General features: G+C 37.3%; 1 protein-coding gene across 4 annotated transcripts in view; it reads right to left on the bottom strand.

Moving 5' to 3' along the window:
- The window catches only part of ANKIB1 (ankyrin repeat and IBR domain containing 1), a 138,486-nt gene that overhangs the window by 42,175 nt on the left and 73,480 nt on the right, over positions 1-22,831 (bottom strand). For all 4 annotated transcript variants that reach the window (XM_059933813.1, XM_059933814.1, XM_059933815.1 and 1 more), the window contains 2 exons: positions 11,424-11,606; positions 6,448-6,565 (listed from right to left, as the gene is read on the bottom strand). In XM_059933813.1, the coding sequence (XP_059789796.1) occupies positions 6,448-6,565; positions 11,424-11,606 (301 nt within the window). The remainder of the gene's footprint in view (positions 1-6,447; positions 6,566-11,423; positions 11,607-22,831) is intronic.

Raw genomic sequence — 22,831 nt, 5'->3', positions numbered from 1 at the left:
AAAGAGAATAAATTAGAGAGATATAGGTCATCTATGGAAAAAAAATTATTTGTACCAAAATAGTAATCGCAAATGAATGTTCATGTATGTTATATCCATTCATATTTTTAAACAGAATTTAAACTTTTATAATTTATCATGGCTTACAACCATGTCAATATCTAATAATATGGTCAAAATTTTCAGTCATTTCTACTAATAATCAAAAGTGGTGGCTCACATGTCATTGGAATTTACTAAATTTTTATTGGTATAGGTTTGATTAAGCCATTTTACTCTTTCAAGAATAATATGTCACTTCACAATTGGCCTCACTGCTGTCAAGTTGTAAAATGATTACACAGCTAACTGTAAGCATGTCAAAATGCCAACAAGTCCTAAAAATCATTTGATAAACAGCTTGAAAGCAGAAGGAACTTCTGAAGAGATTACGATTATAAAGTTTTAGTGAATTTGATATAAATTACACATTAAGTGAGCCTGATTCTGGCTTAACTAAAAAAAGGTTACCTTCCTAGTGCAAACACTTTAAAAATAGTCAAGTGAAGTATGTTATTTTAAGTCCAGAGCCATAAAAACCTAACCCATTCAAAACAATAAACTGATATATCCAATGATTTTCCCAGGTGTTTTATATATATTATTTCATTTACTCCTCCCAACAAACTTTTCAATCATTATTGAGGTGAAGAAACCAAGACTCCGGGAAATAACACAACTTGCCCAGGTTCACACAGATATGAAGGATTTGAAACAAATTTCTGTGAATCCAAAGCCTGTGTTCTTTCCACTGCAGCCAATAAAGCATAGGGTCAAAAGTAATATGAGTCAATTATTTACCACGGGCCCATTCTATATCATTTTACAAATCAAATACAAATAACTGTGAAAACTTTCTATATAAGACTTTTTTCAACCATATGAAGTCAATATATTTGGTGGTTTACCAGGATAATTATGATTCAGACATGCAATGAAGATAGAGTGTGTTTCCATATGTGCAAAGGTACAGAAGTATAATGGAGAGACATGAGCAGCTCTGTAAAGTGACAGTATACTATATTGTGGTTTGGGGAGATGGAAGATAAGATTGGAAACAGGAGTCATTACAAAAGAAGAAAAATCCAACAACTGAAAAACACTGCACATGAATGCATTCTAGGAAATGTTGCTAAATGGACCTGAGTGTTTTGATAGGACATTACAGGCATACCTTGGAGATATTGCAAGTTTGGTTCTAGACCACCGCAATAAAGCAAATATTGCAATAAAGCAAGTCATACAAATTTTTTGGTTTCCCAGTGCATATAAAGGTTATGTTTACACTACATTGTTTTTTTAGCTATAATGCTATTACACACTTAACAGACTACAGTACCTTAATTAAAATACTTTATTGCTAAAAAACACTAACCATCATCTGACAACGTAGGGTTGCCACAAATGTTCAAATTGTAAAAAATGCAATATCTGCAAAGCACAATAAAGCAAAGTGCAATAAAATGAGGTATACTTGCACTTACTTTAAAAGTTAAAACTTTCTTAGAACAGTATGATTATTTTTCAAATCTCCACTATAATACTTTTTAATAAATGGAAAAAAAGAACTACTATAATTTATATACACACATATTAAATTAAATTCTAGTCTTATCTACTACAAATATTTTTCAGCACAATTTCTGCTTGGATTCTATCACATCATTCATTTAGCAAACATTTATTGAATGTCTTTTATGTGCCATACACTATGTCAGGCTGTAGGGATATAATAGGAGGAAAAACCAGGCATAATTCCTGCTTTCATGGAACTTAGAGTCTAGTAAGGAGAAAGACATTAAGTAAAATCAACACATTAAAAAAAAAAATCATCACTGTCAGAAGCACCATTAAGAAGAGGTAGAGACTCCCATTCAGGGAGCTCATGGCTTGGAGTGGACATCCGAAGGATGAGTGGGAGCTAACTGGGTAAAAGGAAGAGGGAAAGACATTCTAGACAGATGGTACATAGCATGTTAAAAGGCCTTATGGCAGGAGAGAAGGTACCATCCTTGTGAAATTAAAAAAGTCAATGTAGCTGGAGCATGGAGACCAGAGGGGAAGCACTGTGTGAGTGAGGCTGAAAACAGGCAGGGACTAGGCCATGTAGAACTGTTTAATAATACTCCTATCATCAGTTTAGAAGTGACAGGAAGCCAGTGAAAACTGGGCTTAGGGTTAGGAAGAACAGGTTGTCACGGTTAGATCTGAAAAGATCATTCTGACTACAGTATGGAATAAAAAAGAAATTGGATAGGGTGAGAGTGGAGGGAAAGGTAGACTAGAAAGGAGGCTACTGGGAAGTACCAGTGAGAGATTATGGTAGCCAAGGCCATGGTTGGCTGCAGTGGAGATGATGAGAAAGGAAAAAGTTAAGATCTGGGACGTGAGACTGAAAATTTGGTAACAATGGGATATAGGGTCTGAGGGAGAGGAAATGTCAAAGTTGTTGTCCTGGGTCTTCCACGTTGGTTGGTTGGTGCTGCCATCCATGTAAATAGGGAATACCAGAGACTCAGGTACAGGTTTAAAAGCATGATTTTAATTTTAGACATGATGAGATTAAGGGGCTTTTGAGATATCCTAGAAGTGCTTTCAAATCGGCAGTTATATATATGTGTATAGAGCTCAGAAGTCTAGTCTTAGAGGGAGAAATCTGTATCTATGGAAGCCGTGGGAGAAGATGTCATTTCCTAGGAAGAGAGTAGAGTGAGAGGAGGTGTGGACTACTGATGTTTAATTACCTATAGAAGTGATGAGTCTCCAAAGAAGATTTAAAAAATACTTCAGTATACATTTACTCTAAGGACAAGCAAACTAGCCTTGGTCTCATATTTTAAAAAACAGGTAAGTAAATTTTACTTATTTTCTCATTAGGTAGCTTTGAACTATATAAGTTACTTTTATTACCGAGGAAATGCTCAGAAAATGACCTTTGTATTCTTAACAGAGTCATCCTTAAAATTCAATTACTACTTAGTAAATACTGCCAAACATTTCTGTCTTTTGTCTTCAACCTCATTACTTTGGGACTAAATTTGACAGTAGATAACATAATACTTAAATCTATTTTCCTGTGGAAAGCTGAATGAATGTTACCAAGGATACAATCTATAAATCTAACAAATAGTTCAGTTTAATAGCTCTGAAACAAAGCCCATCCGGATTTGGACAGCAATTAGTATAACTGTAGCTCTGTGCACTGTCTTTTTTATTCACTAACATCGTTTATCTCTGAAAATCTTATTTGATTATCAAAATGTCACTGATATTACCGAAACAATATAGAAGAGATGTCCATCTGAAAACCTGCATTAGCCTCTATTATATGCCTTAATAGGAGACTGAAATATAGAACTCTTAAGTTATCAAAAAAGTTATCACAGAATAGACAAATGTCAAGTAATAAAATTCAATTAGTTATCACGTTATTAGAATTGACCCTACTATATAAAAGAAGTAACTTAGGGAAATATCAATGGAATGAAAATGGAGGTGATCACTTAAAAATATTTGATGACACAATGTGTAAACACCAGAGAAGAAAATCTTTGTTTTAATTACAATAAAATTACTGGTTAAGTTAGCCTTAGATTCTATATAATATTGTAAGTTAGAATTATGATATATTATATAATTTAGCTGAATGTAGATACCTGTGGCAGAAAAGGCCATAAGTACTACACAACAGTTCTACAGAGTAGAACTGTTGCTTGCAATTAAGTGTGACCATGTGACTGAATTCTGGTCAGTGGAATAGGTGCAGGAGTGATTTATGCCACTTCCAGGACTGGCTCAAAAACCTTCCCACACCTATTTCTCCACACTTTTTCCTTTCTGATTGGTTGTCTGGAATGGAGATAATCCAGGCAACCTCCGAAGCTACTTTGTTAATATGGCAGAGTCTCAGTCAGTCAGAGCAACTGTGTGGAGCAGAGCCCGTGTCCCATTCCTAAGACTTTAGACTATTATGATTAATAAATGTTCACTGTGTTTGACTCGATACTTTCACTTCAGCAGCCAGCCTACCCTAACTAATACAACTGTCACGTTACAGCTCCTCACAGATGAGTAGCTTCCACTTTTATGCCAGCTCTACATTATGTTTAAATGCACTCACTTTACTTGAAAGCTCAAGCAAAGGACGGGGTGCTGTGAACCTCACACAAAAGAAACACAATTTAAGGTATTTGGTATTTCTTTACAAGTTTTTATGACTGTTAAGTATTATTACTGACTAACAGGAAAATATTTTATCTTTAAATTCTAAGATTTTAAAAACTATTCTGAATTTCTCAATGTCGTTTTTGAACCAGGTCTAAATTTTTTCCCCAAAGGATTTACTTCAAAATTTTAAAAGATGGCAATGGAGAAAAGTAGTTTTATAATAAAAAGATGGATTTAAAAATATATAAATAACATTTCAGATATATTATCTATTCATTTTGTAACTATGTTCTGAGGGCTTAAGGGATGCCAGATATCGTGGAAACAAAAAACAATAAAAAGCTGTCCTCTAAGAGCTCCCAGGTTAATGTAGAAGAAAAGCAAATAAAGAGATTATTACAATATTGTATTCTAAGTGTACGACACATACATGCACAGGATATAATGGGAAGAGACAGGAAGGCTCTCAGTGAATACTTGGGAACACATAAGCAGAAAAGGTTTCCTGGAAGAGTGATTAATAAGGACAAGCAGGAGTGGGTAAATAAATGGGAAGATTAACAGCCCAGGTAAAGAAGCCTGGGTCATGAAGGTCTACTAAAGAGCTGGGATATTTTAAGTCTGTGGAGAGCCAGTGAAGGGTTTTTCAGCAGGGGAGTTACATGCTCAAAATTTTAAAATGCAACATAAAAAATGAATAAGGATGAAGAGGAATGGCAACAGTGGAGACTACAATTTAGATGAAAAATAATGACAACCTGAATTTAAGTCAGTGGCAGTGAGAATGGAAAGGGCTAGGGAGGATGGGGAGAGGATGAGAGATATTTAGGAAGAGAAATGATGAGACTGTGGCCAAATGGAATAGAGATGGAGAAGGAAAGCATGACTTCCCAGTTTCTAGTTAGGGTGATTAAATTAATGTGGCAGTCCATTTATCAAGACAGTGGGAGAAATGATGAGTTCAGGTGTGGACATCCTTAGGTTGAGGAGAAAATGTTAAAAAGGCATCTAGAAATAAAGGCTTGAATACTTTATTAAGGCCAGGTGGTAGATATAGTCTTTATTATTTAGGTGGTTTTTGAAACCCTTGGTTTCATTAGATAAATGTGCACAGCAATGTTTCTCAGAAAACGGTCTACTTCGTAAGGCTTGTTTACAACACACGTTTTTATGCTGCATCCCTCACCTAAAGACTTAGACTCTCTGGAAGTCGTCCTAGGAATCTCTGGTTAGTTTCCCAGGCTATCCTTATTTATACTAAAATATAGAGCCACTGGTATATAAAGTGGAAAAGAGTGTCAAGTACAGAACTCTGGGAAATATCAATATTGAAGTTAGTGATTCTGGATGGTTATATACCAAATTATTCACAGAGGTGATCAAAGGATGATGAAATATGCAGTTTTAAATTTTCTTCTGATCAAAACGTTATAGAAAAATTTTGGAAGTTGACATTCTATTTTAGTATAGATGGTAAAGATTTATAGTTAAAACAGACCGGTATGCCTCAAAATTACTGGATGAGAACAGCCATTTACCTTTCTATCTTTAAAAATAATTTCTAAATCAGAAAAAAACCTCTTTGAAATAAGCCAAAATGTCAAATATCAAGTGTGCAATGAGAGGGTCCAACTCAGCATGTAACAACTCCCAGAATGGTTATGCTAAGTATCACAGAGAACTTAAAATAAGCTGAGCACTTTTCCTAAGTAAATTTGGTAATGTCCTCAAAAAAAATAAAAACAAACAAAAAAAAACCTTAAAAGGAACAGCATATTCCTGCCTTGCCTCTCTAAATTTCTCTTTGTGCATTTCATGGGGAGAAACAGCTTTTACATAAAATAAATACAACTGACAATACTAATAATACAACTGTTAGTTAACTTTAATTGACTTTAGTAAAAATTAATGTCAAAACCAGGACTAGGACTATGGATTCCAACTCTTAACCCTGCTCGAATCAGATACATTTCTAAAATTAGACAATCTATAAATTGATTTAGTAGCTCAATTTTCAAAAGAAATTTCCTGTTTCTCTCTACGATTCGTAGCCAGTTTATACTTCAAAATACAAAATGTTATGAGGATGCTGAGTACTGCAGTTAATTACTGCACAAAAATGAACTTAGGCTTGTTTAGCAAACTATTTTGTTTTATATTAAAACATTAAAATAGCCACCTTTTAACTCTGAAAAGTTTCAAAAGGCACTCGTGTTATCAGAAGCACATTTCTTTCATTACCATGAGCTCGAAGTAAAGCTTCAGCAGTAAATAGTGGAGCCTGGAGCATGTCTGCTGTTTCCACAATAAGCATATCTTTCAATCTACGAAGATCCTGAGGTCTTAATCCTTCATATGGCTTTAAAAAGAAGAAAAAAAAAAGTTAAATTGGCTATGATACTATGAGGAAGTTCTAAATGCCTATAAATAAATATATATGATTATCATTTATTTAACTTTCCAGTTCCAGTTTGGCAATGAAGTTAAAAAGGCTCTGTATGTTCCACTATCATGGACTTCAAACTACTCTCTCACAAGTCTTTTTTTTTTTTTTTTTTTTTTTTACAAGTCTTTTTTAAGCTGGAAAGTGGATGCCTAGTCTCATGTACCTTATCATTCTAAAACAAAAGAATCATACTATAATGACAAAACCATCTTACGTCATAGTTTTAAAAATCTGAATAATACAAAAAAGAAATAGAAATAAAAATCTATAATCCCACCACTGAGCAATGGTCATGATTAAAGTTCTCAAGTATTTTTATCCAGTCTTTTCTTTTTGCAAATCAATTGTGTGTGAATATATCAATATATGTTTTCACTTAGACTCACTTTTAATCACTGAACCACCAACATTTACACTTATTGAGATACAATCTGGATTGCTAGTGGGATTACATGATACCTATTAATTAATTTGGAGAGGAGTGATTATGACATACTATTCAACTTCTTATAAATGTATTCTCTCTGTTTATTCAAGTGTTAATGCTTCTTAGTTTTCTTCATAAAGGTACTGTATCATTTCAGGTTTTTAAAATTCTTTTGTTATCCTTTATACTTTTTTTTCTTTGCTTTTAACAGAAAACATACAAGGAATAAAATCACAAATGTCTCACTATTCAGAAATTTATAAAAGCTAAAATAACCTGTGACATGTTTTCCCCATTACATTTCCCTAATTTTCCCCATCCTTGCTTACGGCAATCACTATCATGAATCTGATTTGTAGCTATCATAATATTATGGCATAACATTAAATATATCGCTAAGCAATTTGCTTTCATTTTTATTCAATATTGTGTTTTTATTATTAATATTGATACACATATCTATTTCAATCCTTTAAACAGATGTAACCAGCTTACTGCAGTAAGCATAGAACTAAAGACCATAACTTAAAAAGCAGTAGAAATTCTCAAATACTTATCAGAATAACAACCATTGAGGATGTCCTTTGGTAACATCTATCACACATTCCAGAGAGTTCTGGGCAGTCAGTAAGCCCTATCCCTTATAGCTGATTTATAGATACTTTAAAATTAGATATTATCTTTATTTCTTGCTTTGTTTTTCTGATTATCATGGAAACCATTTCATCAATTCTTACTTAACCCCATATGGTGGGAACTCTATTCACCAGGGATAATTTCTCTCAGTTGATATAAGTTTCCTGATCCTAAGATGTCTTCTGGCAGGGAAGCATATATAAGCAATGAGTGTATTAATGACAGGAAAGACTGACAGACTTGACTGCAAAAGAAACTGCCAAGATTTAAACATAAAAAGTGTGTTGCTTTTAATATATAAGGAATTTGTGACAATCAGTAAATTTAAAATGTCAAAAGTTATAAAAACATAAACATCCTTAAGTATACAAACTCTTTACCTAACAAACTGGCCAAGGTTTGGAAAAAACAAAAACAAAAACACCCCTCAATATTGGTAAGGCTGCAGTGAGATGGCCCTCTGATGTACTGTGGGTAAAAACAGAAATTGGATTATCATTTAATGACTAAGCATCATGTATCATGAGCCTTTAAAATACTGATCTTGTGACTCAATAACTTTACTTACAGGAATCTATCCTAAGGTCTAATCACAATGTGAACAAAACTGGTCAATTGCAATGTTACTTTTAAAAGTGACAAAATGAAAGTATCCCAAATGTACTTTAAGGGAGTTATAGGACATCTACATGTTAGAGTAGTTAGCAGTCATTCAAAATGTTTTCCATGATGAGTTTGTGAATATCAAAAAATGTTAAGGAAAAAAAAGAAACTACAGGATGTAAAATGTACAATATCATCACACTGATGAAAAATGGAAGGCAAAATGTTACAAGTATTATTTATAAGTGGTAGAATAATGAATATTTAAAATTTTCATTCTGCTTCTTCTTATAAAGTGGGTGTTTGGCTGAAAAAATTTTAATTAAAAAATTAAAGAACTTCCCTGGCGGTCCAGTGGTTAAGACTCCGTGCTTCCAATGCAGGGGGCGTGGGTCCAATCCCTGGTCAGGGAACTAAGATCCCACATGCCACTCAGCACAGCCAAAAAAAAAAAAAAAATATTGAAGAAAAATCACTGGGGATGTTAAAAAGCTTTAAACAGGGGCAGAGCACGCACTCAATCAGTCTGCAGTGTTACTCTTTTTACAAATGATAGTAAAAACTTAATGCTGAATACATTTCATATCACACTGTATTAATAGTCTACTACACCTATATATGCATTCAGCTATACTGCCATGAATCTCTACATATTACAGGTATCCTATAACCTTAAGTAGAAAAAGAAATAAAAATTTAACCTAAACTATTCTATATAGGGATTAACTAAAAAAGGAAAAAGGAGAAATTTAATCCAAACTATCCTTTAAAAAGTGCCCCCAAATCATCATGTACAGTTTGCTTTTAAGCTAATTTATGAACCACACTTTGTCCTGCAAAAACCTACCAAATCCTTTAATGATTAAATTTGTAGTACTCATTCCAGTCTAGAATTTATACACTATATATAACATTGCTTCTAGAAACTGTGTTCCAAGTTCAGATTTGGGACTCCAGGTATCTTCCCCGCCTCAGCAATGAAAACCAATATTTCCTGATATTCCCAGTGGTGGCAACTGTTTATTTCCTGGTATATTTCCTAAATGTTCTTTTTCAGATTAGCCATCATTCTACCTAATTTATGTTGAACCAAATAAAATTTGACTTTAGATACATTAACAAAGGAATAATATTGATATAAAGCAATCTGTACAGATTCTTTTTTTTTAATGCACAGTTTAAAACTTAAATAGGTTACAATGGAAGAAAAATAGTCCTTGAAGGAGAAAGACATATTGCCTTCATGAACATGTAACATATTCACTCTGAATTTCTGCAATGGAACTATAACTAGGTCATGTGAAGCATTTCAATACATTGCTCAGTTCCAAGTGGGCAATACCCCTTTCTTCTGCAGGAGGGATTAAAATGAAGGTGCCTTTCTCTTTCCTGCCGCAAAGATAAACTGCTTCTTTTTCAGATTAACACAAACCAGCAATAACCTTCAAAGCAGTCCAATACTCATACAAAGAAAGAAAAAGAAAACTAATTTAAAGAGGAATGGCAAATAAAAGTGCCTAAACACATACAAATAATAGTTATATAAGTCCTCTCAGAATCAAGTTAGCACTGAACACTGAAGAATCAGACTCGTTTTTAGAGGAAAAAATTTACTGTGTCTTATAATAATTTCTTTAAGAAATACTTATGGATGCCCACTGTGCATGCAGTGTGTTAGACACTGAAAATATTCTGCTAAATAAGGCAGTTATGGTTCTGGCCCTCATAAAGTTGACAATCTAATAAAAGAGAAAGGCAGTAAACAAGTAAACTATAAAAATATATAAACAAAATAATTACAGCATGTGATAAGTGCTACAAAAAATAAACAGGGTATATGGTAAAGAATAATGGAAGGAGAGGGGTCTACTTCAGAAAGAATGGTCTAAGACTGCCTCTCTGCAGAACTGATATAGTCAACAGAAAACTTGGGAGATGATTTTAGACATAAGGAACAGGAAATGCAAAAGCCTTACTATAGTCTAGGTACTACAATTAGAGCAAAGTGTGTCAGGAAAGAACATCTGAGATCATGTTGGAGAGGTAAACAGTGGCGAGACCATATAAGGTCTTATATCTGAGCAAACAGTTTGGATTTTATTCTAAGTGCTATGAAAAGTCACTCTATGGTTTAAGTGATATGACCTAATTTAAGTTTAAAAGGCACTCTGGCTACTGTGCACAAAATGGATTCTAAGGGGACGAGAACAGAAGGAAGGAGACCAGTCAGGAAACTACTAGAGTATTTCGGATGAGAAGTGAAGGTGGAGAGGACCTAGGGAGGTAGGAGTAGAGAATGGGAGGAGTAAATGGATTTAGGTTATAACTTGGAAGGTAAACTGACAGAATTCCCAGACTGCTTGGATGTGAGGAATCGAGAATGCTTGCCACATTTATGCTTGAGTGGATGGAGGTAATGTTTACTGAGAAAAGGAAGACTTAGAGGAAAACCAGAAAGCAATGTCGCTGAGGCCAAGGGAAGAGTGTTTCACTAATGGAGTGGTTAATTATGTCAAGTGGTGCTGAGGAATTCAAGTAAGATGAGGAGAGAAAAGCACCTACTGGATTTAGCAACACAGTGAATCTTGATGTCCACATCAGTGCAGTTCCATCAGAGTAGAAGGGAAGAAAGTCACACTGCAATGGGCTGAAGAGTGAAGGGAAGGTGAGGAAGTTGGTATGTATAGACAGCTCTTAAGTTTTGTTTTTCTCATATGAAGGTCAGAGATATGGGGCTACAAGTGAAGGGGGACAGGGACAGGGCTGGGGAAGAGTGGTCAACGGAGAGGTTGTTTTGTTTTTTAAGATGGGAGTTACCAAAGCATGTTTGTTGGTAAGAGCAATCCAGAAGACAGGCAGAGACTGAAGTACAGGACTGGAGTCCTGGAGTCAGCATCTCTATTTATATGTAATTAAACATACTTACATATGCTAAAGGACAGACACCACCTCCAGGTTTTCTAGATGTATTTTCATACTTATGGCTATGTAGATCACAGGATATTTAGCATATTGCAAAGAAGACCACACAGACTGGGTTTTAAAGAAGAAAAAAATAAAATTTAATATAAAATCCATATAATTTTTTTATTAAAAAAAACTTACCTCTCGTTTGTCTAATGCAGCATATTCAGCTTCTATTTCTTCAGCTTCAGGATCTCGTGAGAATACCATTTGAGATTCCAGATTGAGGGCCAAATCTTTGTGGTGTTGCTTTTCAGCACAATCACAAGGAGTATCTTTATTCTCATTCTCAGCAAACAAGTCTCCTCCATGTTTTACTAAAAGCTAAAAAAGATTTTTTCAAAAACTTTCAACTATAGGACTTCCCTGGTGGCGTGGTGGTTAAGAATCCGCCTGCTAATGCAGGGGACACGGGTTACAGTCCTGGTCCGGGAAGATCCCACATGCCGTGGAGCAACTAAGCCTGTGCGCCACAACTACTGAGCCTGTGCTCTAGGGCCCTTGAGCCACAATTACTGAAGCCGGCGCACCTAGAGCCCCTGCTCTCCAACAAGAGAAGCCACGTCGATAAGAAGCCCGCGTACCGCAAGGAAGAGTGGCCCCCGCTCGCCACAACTAGAGAAAGCCCGCACGCAGCAACGAAGACCCAATGCAGCCAAAAATAAATAAATAAATTAAAAAAACAAAACAAAAAAAACTTGCAACTATAGATTTAAATAAGTTATTTCATGCTGCCTATTAAAAAAATTTTAATAAAGTAAGCATAACAAAAATTCAACAGTATGTATCTGAAATGACAATAAAAGTTATTTAGATACCAGTGGCTTCTAATTTTAAGATTAGCAATTCTTGCTTATTAGCGGTTAAGATGACTTCCTTTTGAGGCTTCCCTGGTGGCACAGTGGTTAAGAATCTGCCTGCCAATGCAAAGAACACGGGTTCGAGCCCTGGCCCAGGGAGATCCCACATGCTGCAGAGTAACTGAGCCCGTGTGCCACAACTACTGAGCCTGCACTCTAGAGCCCGCGAGCCACAACTACTGAAGCCCATGCCTAGAGCCCGTGCTCCCAACAAGAGAAGCCACCGCAATGAGAAGCCCGCACACCGCAACGAAGAGGAGCCCCCGCTTGCTGTAACCAGAGAAAGCCCATGCACAGCAACAAAGACCTAACGCAGCCAAAAATAAAAATAAATAATGAAATAAATAAATTTATTAAAAAAAAAAAAGATGACTTCCTTTGGTTAAAAACAACAAACCAATTTCTTAAACTTTACAAAGAAATTCTTAAGCATTCTGTCCAATCCAAAGTTTTACTTAAAAATGAATAATTTTAGTCATTCAATGCTCTAAATTTTATACATTTCTATAAATCTTTCTTAAACAAGAAGGACACAGCCAATACTGTTACTTTAACCACTAATACCTGGATGTCCTGACAAGGCGGACAAAAGTTTTCATTTGTATCATTCATTATCCAGCTAAACGCTGAAATAAAATTCGGTTGAGCAAATCATTGAAGCAAAACTGTTTTCAATATTCCTCCAAATAAGCAATGGGAGCAAAACTGTTTTCAATATTCCTCAAAATAAGCAATGGGAATAGCTACTGATAGCCAAGTTGGGAAGATACTCTACCAAATCTCTTGATATTTAAAGGTAGGATTTCACCCAAGGAAATCCCACTTTTAAAAATACATGGAATAGGGACTTGACTTGTTCACTACTGAGGTTTCTGCTGGTTTTGCAGAAGTTAAATATGTTGTTATTAAGGGCTATAGGTTCAAGGTTCCCCAGTATGTCTGCAGAGACATTAACAAGGACATGAATACCATGGGGGCCATAATCTAGGACAACCCTAAAGGACAGCCTGACAATTAGTCACGGAGCTGATTCTTTTATAGAATTCAGTCACAACCATAACAACACAGTAACAGCCACCACTTATTGTTTTCTAAGTGCTAAGCACTATGCTGGGGCTTCAAATACATATTCTTACCTAATATTAACAACCCCAAGTGGCAGGGATATTATAATGTTTCAGAAGAGTTAAACAAGTTGACCAAAGTTACTCAACTACTGGGATTCAGACACAAGTTTGACCAAGTTCTTAACCATGACTGGACATTGTACTGACCCAAAGAATAGGCTGATCACAAAATAAAGAAGTCAAATGTATTCTGGGCCCACCATAAAGTTCTGGCCAGATCTTATTTATGATCTAAATGTGAATACTTTTTAGAGATTTTCATTTTTTATGTGGGTTAATAAGAATGGTAGCTTCTTTTCATTTTCTTCCAAATAATTTTATCTCCTCTCCCTCCAACAAACACACGGATCTTCCTGTAAAGTTCTTTTATTGCTTTTGGAACTGTCATCCTTATGGTTCCTCCACAGTCATCCCAAGAGGCCCTGATAAAATAAGGGACTTATACCAATGCCAGGCCTGGAAGCCACGGGCTAACTTGACAAGCCCAATGGATATGACTTTGGCTTCTTGCTCTAAGCCAAAGGTATACCTCAGAGTTAAGATGGTTTAAAACATTTTTTAAGTTGTAAAAACAAGCAAACAAACAAACCAAGAAGAATATGAAACATAGACTTATGGTCACAAAGCTTAAAATATTTACCCATTACGTCTGGCCCTTTACAGAAAAAAAATCTGTGAAGCAATAGCTCTCAGCTGTCACTGTTGCAGCCACCTTCTAAAGCCTGAAGGCAAGGTCATATCAGCTGCTATTTACCACCTGGAACCTTTTTAGTCTAAATGTGGTCTGGGGACACCAGGGAGTTTGTTAGAAATGCTGACTCTCAGGGCTACCACCCAAGCCCCCCCCCCCACTCCAGGCCTCTAAATCAGAATCTGATTCTCATCTCCAGGAGATTCTTTTTTTTGTTTGTTTTAACTTTTTATTTTGTATTGGAGTATAGCCGATTAACAATGTTGTGATAGTTTCAGGTGCACAGCAAAGGGATTCAGCCATACATATACGTGTATCCATTCTCCCCTAAACTCCCCTCCCATCCAGGCTGCCACATAACATTGAGCAGAGTTCCCTGTGCTATACATTAGGTTCTTGTTGGTTATTGATTTTAAATATAGCAGTGTATACATGTCGATCCCAAACTACCCGACTATTCTTTCCCCCTATCCTTCCCCCCTGGTAACCGTAAGTTTGTTCTTTAGGTCTGTGAGTCTGTTTCTGTTTTGTAAATAAGTTCATTTGTATCATTTCTTTTTAAATTTCACATATAAGGGATATCATATGATATTTCTCTTTCTCTGACTTACTTCACTCAGTATGACAATCTCTAGGTCCATCCATGTTGCTGCAAATGGCATTATTTCATTCTTTTTAGTGGCTGAGTAATATTCCATTGCATATATATACCACATCTTCTTTATCCATTCCTCTGTTGATGGACATTTAGGCTGCTTCTATGTCTTGGCTATTGTAAACGGTGCTGCAATGAACATTGGGGTGCATGTGTTTTTTTGAATTATGTTTTTTTCTGGGTATATGTCCAGTAGTGGGATTGTTGGGTCATATGGTAGTTTTATTTTTAGTTTTTTAAGGAACTTCCGTACTGTTCTCCATAGTGGCTGTACCAGTTTATATTCCCACCAACAGTGTAGGGGGGTTCCCTTCTCTCCACATCCTCTCCAGCATTTATTGTTTGTGGATTTTTTGATGATAGCCATCTTGACTGGTGTGAGGTGATATCTCATTGTAGTTTTGATATGCATTTCTCTAATAACTAGCGATGTTGAACATCTTTTCATGTGCCCATTGGCCATCTGTATGTCTTCTTTGGAGAAATGTCTATTTAGGTCTTCTGCCTATTTTTTGATTGGGTTGTTTGTTTTGATGATATTAAGCCTCATGAGCTGTTTGTAAATTTTGGAGACTAATCCGCTATGAGATTCTTATGCACATTAAAGTTTGACAAGCAATGACCCTAGACTATGGCCTGTGTGGCATGGAAACTGACATATTTATATTACCTTCTCTGTTCAATACTGGCGACTTGTATTAAGTCCACAGACTTATCATACCTATTGCAGGGTCTGTTACTGTTTTCAGCCTTTCTGCTTCACTAACACAAAACAGACTATTTGCTTCTGGCTGCTACAGAACTGAGAGCTGACTTTACTCTATGGTTCTTTGATATGCAGAGTAGCAGAAAATGATTTCTAAAATGCACACTGGAATGGCTTTCAAAGCCATGAATTGATTTACTTCCACAACAGATACTACCACAGAAGAGATTATAAATATTAGCAAGCTAGATAAATCATCTTTAACTTAATCACCCTAGTCTTTAGCAAAAGCAAAGACAACAAAATTTAAGAGGCTGTGCCATTCCAGAATATTGGTAAGAGGAACCTTCCAGAGTATAGACTGCATTCCTTGGGGTTTAAAAAAAAAAAAAAAAAAAAAAAAAAGGATGTGTGGAGAGGAGATGTGAGGAGAGGGGATGTGCGAGAAGTCATTGTTGAGAGCCACTGTTGACCGTTTTTAGAACTTGAGACTTCTTGCCTTGATTGGTAATTCGAAAGGAGTCCCCAAATGAGTCTGATGGGAGTGGGGTGAGGGGCCACAAAAACCTGTATCTCATTGCTGCAATTGGTACCTGGACAGAAACTCATAATCAGTGATGGAATGGAGGGTCCATGTTTACAGCATTTGTCTTGGCAAGGAAAATCAACGTATATGCTACCTTTGGCATAGAAGCTAGCTAGCTATCAGCAGTACTGCCTGACATCGGAGGATTACTTTTTGAAAAAGAATTTCAGCATACTGACCTTTGGGGCCTAAGGCTGGAACACAAGAAAGCAGAAGATGTCAAGATATCTGTTAAACTTTTGCTGCATAAAGTCAGGTGTTTTGCTTTTACATAATAGGGTGTTACACGTGGTTCTGAAGAGGTAGTTTTTAAATGCTTCAACCAAAGCATTCTAAGTATCATTTTCTCCACTCTCAAGCAAGGAGAACTGAATATTTTATTCAAATGTGTTTTTTAGCCTATCTCAGACACTTGGTGGTACAAACAATTTTCTACCTTAAAAGAAACATCCAATTATCACTATCTCAGCGCATCTGTTTATCGATTTTGCCTTCCTTTCTGTTCATAATCCCAGAGGAAGAGGGGAAGGACAGCCCCTAGTTCATGACAAATCCCTTCCCACCCCTTTGATCCATCATCTAAATGGCTGGTTGACTCTGAACAAGTCATTTAACTTCTGTAAGTCTCAGTTTACCAGGTCCATCTATAAAATGAGGCTTACATAATCTTGAGAAAAAATGTAAAAAAAAGATGATTCTTAGTCTCTTCTGGTTGTAAAATTACCATTTCCTCATCTGTTTCCTCTATGACCTTGAGCACTCCATTACTCCCTCCATCTTCACTCTCTGACTTTCTACTGGCTCCTGGTACAGGAGTCCCCTATCTTAATTCTGTTAGCCTTCTTGTCATTTCCCCAATACTTTACTTTCTCTCTTGGCCACATCTGTCAAATTAGTGACTGACACCCGCTGTCCCTCTGCTTCCTCAGCAAATTACTCAATTTCTCCCAGCAATCTGACTTCTACTCTGCCCACTTCACTATAATATTCCTGAAAGTCATTAATACCTCTCAAATCCAACAGCCTTATCAGTCTTGTAATTCCTTGCCCTTTCTGAAGCACATCAAATGACTGACTACCTCCTCTCCTTGAAATTCTTCTCTTGGCATCCTCGACAATGTATTATTTTGGTTCTCTTCTCTGCTTTTTTGGTTTTTGTTGTAGGCCACTTATTGTTCTCACTCCCTTTAAACACAGGCATTCTCCAAGTTGATGCTGACTTTAATTCTGTAATTTTGTCTATAAAGTCTTTTTCTTGGATTTCTCATCTATACCTTATCTTGCAAATAACATTTAATTCTAAATCTATATTCATTACTCCCAGTTAGTTCTAATCTTCCATAGCCTGAATATCATTTCATGTGGATAATCTAAGACCGCAATCTCCTTCTAAATGAAAACGCAAGATATTCTCCTTTCCTTCTAACCAATTCCTTCACCTCATCTCACTTTTAATTTTTTTTTCTTTTTACTACTAAAGTGTAGTTGACATACAACACCTCATCTCACTTTTTAAATGTCTGTCAATTGTTAGCAGGCTTCAAAGTGAACTAGGTTCAAAACCATGCTCAGTTTACTTAAAAATAAAGTTAATTTATTTTACTCTAATTATAGATATGATAGCAGATTGTTACACAAAATGCAAAAAAAATCAAAGAGAGAAAATTATATTATCCAAAGACAGCTCAACATTGTTAATATTAACATTTTAAAGTCTCCATCATTTTTAACCTTTCTCTCCCTTACTTTCTTGTATCAACTGACCAAGTCACCTAAATGCATCTGCCTCATTCTTTCCATTTCTAATACCACCATACAAATCCAGACCCTTTATCAGTTCACAGCAGAATTAGTGCAATAATATTCTAACTCCTGTCACTCCCTCTAGTACACTGGTTTTCAACCTTGGCTGTACACTAGTATCATCTGGAGAAGTTTAATATACTAGTGACTGGGGTCCACTCTCAGAAATTCCAATTTTATTGATTTGAGATATGGTCTACACTATCGGATTTTTTGTGCAGACATGGTTACAACCACTGTTTCAGCACAAAGGTTTCCAAATTGTTTACGAATCATCTGGGTAGTCATATTAGGGTGATCTAGAGTGGGGATTAAATATATGAACTCTTTACAGGTGATTCCACTGTATGTCCCACAGACTACTGCTCTAAGCCAAGGATTCTCAAACTTTAATGTGAGTATGAATGAATCACCTTGGGGTTCTTGTTAAACTACAAATTCAGACTCAGCTGATCTGAGATGAGGCCTGAGATTCTGCATTCCCAACAAGTACCCAAATTCATGCCAATGCCAGTCTGAGGACCACTGTCTGGGTAGCAAGGCTTTAAGAACCACTCCTTTAGAAGTCCCCCCCTTTCAACTCTATTCTACATTATAACCATTAGGCTAATCTTACTATATTTGCTTTCATAATAGCACTCCACCAATCAAAAATTTAAATGGCTCAATTTTCTATAAATAAATCCAAAATTCTTGGCATTAGTATTTGTACTTAGTATGGCTTCTATCTTCATTTTAAGTCATCTGTCTTATCAAACCTCTGCAAAATACTTCAATCTGCATATGTTTGAGACCTAGAACAGTGCTTCTCAAACTACAACATGCAAACGAATAACCAGTAAAACTTGCTTAAAGCATTCCGGGAGTCTACCACCAGAGATTCTGATTTGGAATCTGGAGGTCTGTGGGGCACAAGAATTTGTATTTACAACAAGCTCCCAGGCGTTACTGATGCTACAAAATGTGCTGAGGGCCACATTTTGAGTAGCCTCCTCCAAATGCTTAAACTGAAATCTCATCCACTCAGATATTACTACTACCCATGAAATCTTCTGGGCTAAGTAAAATTTAAATGATGTCTCCTTCCCTTCAATGCCTATAACATTTAATGCCTAAATAATTAATAGCTCTTAGCATCATAATGTTTTGGAGGCAATAATGAAATCATAACTTTGATTAAAAATTAGAAAACTGAGGCCCAGAAACAGGCAAAGTTACTCAGTTGCTGAGCTGAGACTACAATTTCTATATTCTTTTTACAGTTTTAAAACCCCAGGTGCTAAAAACACAATATAATTAAGTAAAACTCTTCAGTATGATTTGTGAATGATTTTCTTGGCTTTTCAATGAAGTGTGAAATACTCTGATAGCTGCCAGAGTGTCAAATAGCCCCTGTAGCTGTAAAAGGAAGTGTGACTTACCACCTTTGGTTTTCTAGTGACCTTTACTTGATCTAACAATAAGCAGCTACACTTAAAGCTTTGAATAAGCAAGTAGGACAAGGATGCATAGGAAATATCTAAAGATAATACTCATTTTAAAAAATGCTTTTCACAAAGAGCTGAAGCACTATCAAACACAACAATCACCTCTGTCACATCAACCATTTCTTGAATCACTATGACGGGTGAAGCACCAATATAAATAAAATGAGGCCTAATGACTAGGCTTGATCTAGGGAAGTCCACCAAGGGGAGGAAAAATCACTAAACTTTTAATTGGGCCTTGCTAATAGACCTAACCCATCATTCCTCTCCAAAGCACACCTCTATTCCAAAGTGGAAAAACAAAAACTCAGCAACCAAGAAAACAGTGTGTTTTTTATAGCATTACATTCTTGTAACATTTATATTTTAATGGAGTTCCGTTTTTGTGCGCTGGGCATCCATTACATAGTATTTTTAAAGTTCTTTGTATACTTAAAGCATACAGGACTTGCTACATATTGATAATGTTATTTTACATATTTAAAATAAGCTTCTATAGTGTGGAGTCATCTTTGCTTTCCTCTCCCAATCTTTGCATAATGCAGGGGTCCACTGCAAACTAAGGCCTGTGAGCCAAATCTAGCCTGCTGCCTGTTCCTGTATAGCCCACAAACTAAAAACTATTTTTACATTTTAAAATGGTTGAAAAGAATCAAAAGATTATTTTGTGATATGTGAATATTATAAGAAATTCAAGTGGGAATGTCCATAAACAAAGTTCTATTGGAACACTGCCATGCTCACTTATACATTGTCTATGGCTGCTTTCAGGATACTGTGGCATAGTTGAGCAGTTGCCTAAAATATTTACTATCTGGGCTTTCACAGAAAAAAGTTTGCTTACCCTTGAAATAATTCTTTGAAATATGAAAAAATTAGAATTAAAGGGGCTTTAATTATAGTTTGCCTTAATAAATGTTCAACATATAAGCATTTCTAATTTTCAAACAATTGCAGCCCACTCCTCTTTGTGTTACTTTTATCTCATAAATAATTTTGAATGATAAATATTTGTGAAACTCCAAATTTTCCTACTCAAGGAAGTTCGGAAAAATACAAAGTGAGGATTTGATATAAGCACCTGTTGTTAGAAGGTGGCCAACAGAGATAAAAAGAAGGGGCTGGCCAAAAGAGGCAAGGAAGAGTTCCATTCTGCAAACGAGTGGCATAAGTTTGATGCAAAAACAAAACAAAACAAAAACAGTCCCAAGGTAAATCCAGGTATCAAGACTAGATATGGGGATGATGGTAACCTCATTAATAGGAATAAGGCAGTCAAGCGGAGGAGCTGGTGGGTAGAGAAGACTGAGTTCAGTTTTGGAAACACTGAATTTGAGAGACTGTTGGAATGTCCACTGTCAACTACGCAGCAATATAAGAAACTTCAGGGCTAGATATTCCATATATATATATGTATATGTATATACATATATAAAAATGTATATATATGTATATACATATACATATATATATAAAATATTTAGCCACTGATACTGTCACACCTTCAAGTTCCCAAAAGAACTCTATGATTAAGATGTTTTTAATCCAGCCCTGCACCAATGGCTTCGCAATTCCACATCTCCAATTTATTAATCAAACACCATTTGTGAGGCAATTTCATGGGCCCCACTGGTGTTTCTCCATTTGAATGGTTGCTGAATATTTACCTATGCTTTGACAACCTCCATTGATGTCGAATGAGAGAAAAAAACCACAACCACCTTCTCTCCCCAGTACAAACTCACACTCAGCGTGGATAATCACAAAGCCTCCACAGGTTAACAGATGAAAAGAAATGAGCAGTCAACACAAACATCGAGCCCTCTTTGTGGTGTCAAGGCAGCAGGTGGGGGAGGGAGGAGGGAGGGGATGATCCCCCTCTCCTGGTTGAAGGCATCAGTGAAAAGTACAGGGAAGGGGCCAGCTGTGTCGAGAGGGAGGATGCTAAGGACCTGGTCATCTATGTGCATGTTCCCCAGAGTCACAGGTCAGGAGTCCTTAGCACACTGCTGCAGAGGGATCTTCCTTTGATGGCTCAGAACCAGCATGATCTCTTTTACATTAATTGTGTGTGTGTGTGTGTGTGCATTGTGTGTGTGTGCACATGCGCATGTGTGTGTTTGAGGGTGAGGTTTTAAGACTAATCCACGGGATGAATTTTTTCATTCAAATAGAATGGTCTGTGGTGGACTCAAGATTATACAGCAGGAAGATAAAGGCATTTAACTCTGAACCCTATTACTGACTCTGCTCCCCACTCTCCTGCAAGAATTCCACCTTCTACTCATCTGACCCAGCCTCACGGGGGCTTGGCTGGGAAGCGTGGAGCGAGGGGGAGGGGAATGGGATCACACACCCTCAGCCAGCAACTGGTATGCCTGCACACAACAGTGCTCTAGACATACGTGTTGCATGAACGAATTTGTGACTTAGTCACTGACCTCTTCTCGTCACTTTTTAGCAACTTTCCCAAAGGGAGAGCAGAACCTTCTCATCCCGCTCTTCCCTTCTCCCCAGCATGGAAATGCCTTGGAATTTCTGCCCTTGCGTCAGGATAGAGGCGGGATGCTCAGAGGTGGGGACTCCTGGCTACCTGCCCCAGGCTGCTCTGGCCTTAGCTGGTCCTGGGGTGGAGGCCACCAGGGAACTGTGAATGCGAGGAGGTCAACTTCAGCTCCTCAAAACATGGCAGTCTTCTGTCCCCAAGAGACCTTCCCAATCTTTGGGACTGTTGGGCTGTGAACTGGTCAAGAGAGGTATATGGTCCAGCTCCTGACTCAAGACCCCTGCTTGAGCAGCTGGATGAGGAGGGACGGCAGATATGCCTAATGGAACCAGCCACAGAGGAAGCGCAAAGTGGCGTTTCACCCAGGAACACAGTCAAAGCTGCAGGCAGGCGGGTGAGCAGTGCGAGGCAGCTCACCAGGCATGGTTTCATTTCTTCTTGGCGATGCCTTCTGCTTTATCTTCAATACAATCAGGACAAGATGTATCCAGAAGTCACTCTACCACCTGGTACGTGGCACAGCATCACTTGAGGTCTATTACAATGCAGCTCAGTGCCCAGTTGAGCACCCCTGAGGCACCCCACAGGGCAGCATGCATCGGTTTCTGATGTCTGTTAGGGGAAGTCTGGCCCACATGGGCCCGAAGCCAGAATAGTCTGCAAGTGACAGTGCCCAGAGAACAGAGACAGGCAGGAAGCCCAGAGGTGAAAGTGGGATTAGGGAGAACAGCCACAGGAGGGCTCCTGCCAGCCCCTCGTGTTAGCACAAATACCTCAAACTCAGCACTCACAGTCCGTCTTTCCTCCTCTCCCTGGATTATTTCCTCAGCCTTGCCCCTCCTCCAGAACATCAGAAGAACTTTCTGCACTTGAGCTTGACTTGAGGGAAGGAGAGAATTTCGATTAGCAAAGAGGAGGACAGGTGAGGATGAGGTGATTAAAGGTGAAGGCCCCTGCCCTCTGCTCCTGAATCACCCCTCTCCTGGTGGAGGGAGTGGGTGGAAAGAGTGGGTTCTGGCCAGGAACCATTCACCAAGTAGCTGGAAACATCTGCCCCAAGCAGGTCCACCTAGGGCTCTACAGAGGGTGCAGCGAGCGTGGTCTGGCTCCCCCAGTTTGTGCTACCCC

Source organism: Balaenoptera ricei, chromosome 9 (genome assembly GCF_028023285.1).
Source record: "Balaenoptera ricei isolate mBalRic1 chromosome 9, mBalRic1.hap2, whole genome shotgun sequence".
NCBI lineage: Eukaryota > Metazoa > Chordata > Mammalia > Artiodactyla > Balaenopteridae > Balaenoptera > Balaenoptera ricei.
The sequence above is the reverse complement of the archived record's forward strand: the minus strand, read 5'-3'. Positions and strand labels throughout refer to the sequence as shown.